The sequence below is a fragment of the Rhagoletis pomonella genome, unplaced genomic scaffold, assembly GCF_013731165.1.
Source record: "Rhagoletis pomonella isolate Grant_MI unplaced genomic scaffold, Rhpom_1.0 Rhpom_scaffold_00004, whole genome shotgun sequence".
Taxonomy (NCBI): domain Eukaryota; kingdom Metazoa; phylum Arthropoda; class Insecta; order Diptera; family Tephritidae; genus Rhagoletis; species Rhagoletis pomonella.
Window position 1 is genome coordinate 59,734,779 of NW_023458558.1, and position 1,705 is coordinate 59,736,483.

At 42.2% G+C, this 1,705-nt stretch overlaps 1 protein-coding gene across 1 annotated transcript in view; it reads left to right on the top strand.

The window, feature by feature from the left end:
* Positions 1–1,671, top strand: part of LOC118737889 (serpin B13-like) — an 8,247-nt gene extending 6,576 nt beyond the window's left edge. Inside the window, exons 3-5 of the mRNA XM_036468701.1 lie at positions 9–602; positions 685–975; positions 1,045–1,671. Coding sequence (XP_036324594.1) covers positions 9–602; positions 685–975; positions 1,045–1,557 — 1,398 coding nt within the window. The 3' untranslated portion in view covers positions 1,558–1,671. The remainder of the gene's footprint in view (positions 1–8; positions 603–684; positions 976–1,044) is intronic.
* Positions 1,672–1,705: the final 34 nt, after the last annotated feature.

Below are 1,705 nucleotides of genomic sequence, written 5' to 3' on the forward strand. Positions count from 1 at the left end.
ATGCTGATTTGGCCACTGCAGCCACAGAGACACAAACACAGACGCAAACGCAGACGCAGACTGACACCTATGGCGAAGAGGTGGTCGACAAGGCAGCATCAAAGTTCGATCGTGTTGTCGAAGACAAGCAGTATGTAGAAAAGCCGGTGATATTGGAAGAAATCAAAAAGAATGATGCGGAAAAAGAAGCTGTGACGAAGCAAGAAGCTGATAAAATTGCAGCCGAGCAATCGAAGCCAACTGAAACCTCAGAAAGTACTACCACGATTGGTGAGTTAATTGAGCAATTAAAGGAGACTGAAGCTACAGATATTGCCGAAATACCCAAACAAGAAGACGCTTTGGTGGAGAAGGATATTACAAAACGAGAGGACGACTTAAATTTCGAAGACAATGAGACTGTGCATTCGGAGGAGAAATTGCAAAAGCACTACGACGATGATCAAGATGGTAGTATACCCATCAAAGAGGTGCTGGACTCCAATGAGCCAGAGAAAGTTACACTGCCGCTGCAGAAATTAGAGAGCGCGCTTGATACGGCCAACAAGAATGTGGGCGAGATAATGATTGCACTCGAGTCGCACATAAGCTCGGTACGAAGGGTAAGGCAATTTCACTACGTAATGTAAATTAACTAATTTACTAATTAAGTACTTTTTTTTTGTATTTTTATTCTTCACAAAGGCGCTAGGAGCACGTAGCCTATTCCGCAAGGAGGATATCGCACATGCCTTAAGCGCTAACTCCATCACAGGTCGCGATGCTGGTTCCAAGACTAAAATGCTGCTCTTCAATGGCCTGTACTATGCCGGTCTGTGGGCTAAGACATTTAGTCCAGTAGTCTCGGATGAGGATAGCTTCTTCTTCATGACAGCTGAGGATGCGATGAAGGCACCTATGATGCAAACGAAAGGAAAGTTTCACGTTGCTGAATTGGATTATTTGAATGCAAAAGCATTCTGCCTGCCTTATGAGGTAAATTTTAATGCAACTCTACAGCTTTTGTTCGAATTTTTAGTGAATTTAAATTACTAATTTTTCTAGAATAAAAAATATGCAATGATGATTGTGCTGCCGAATGAAACGGAAGGCCTACGCTCACTAATCGGTAAGCTGCAACCCGAAGATCTTAAGAAGGCCAAATCGCTTGCTAAGGAGAAAGAGCTGCGTATCACAATGCCCAAGTTCCAAGTCGATGAAACTTCACGCTCCGAGGCTATGCTGAAGAGCATTGGTTTGAAAAAGCTTTTCGCACGTCAAGAATCTGATCTCAGTTTGTTCTCCGTTGACCCCGATTTGCATGTAGATGAAGTAGTGCAATTTGTTAGTGTACGCGTTAATGAGAGTGGTAGCAGCGAGAATGCTCTCACTGCCTCCAATCCACAGGGTCGCACGTCTGAAGCGTCGGAAATGGAGTCAATCGTAGTTAATCGGCCATTCTTGTACTTCATAATGGACTGTGAGGAAGAATTTGTGATTGCTGCGGGAAAAATTTACAACCCAGAAGTAAAGGAGGAGTCACCGATTTCCGTTGAAGTTGAGTTCGAGCAATCTTAGTTTTAAGCGAACGGTATTATGTCTATTTGATACTCGCAAAATAAGTGAAGGACAGATAAGCTCATTTTGAAATATAAATTTGTTTAAAGTGATTCATGAACAATTCGAATAAAAAAGGAAATTTAAAGAAGATGTGGGTTTTTCTTGA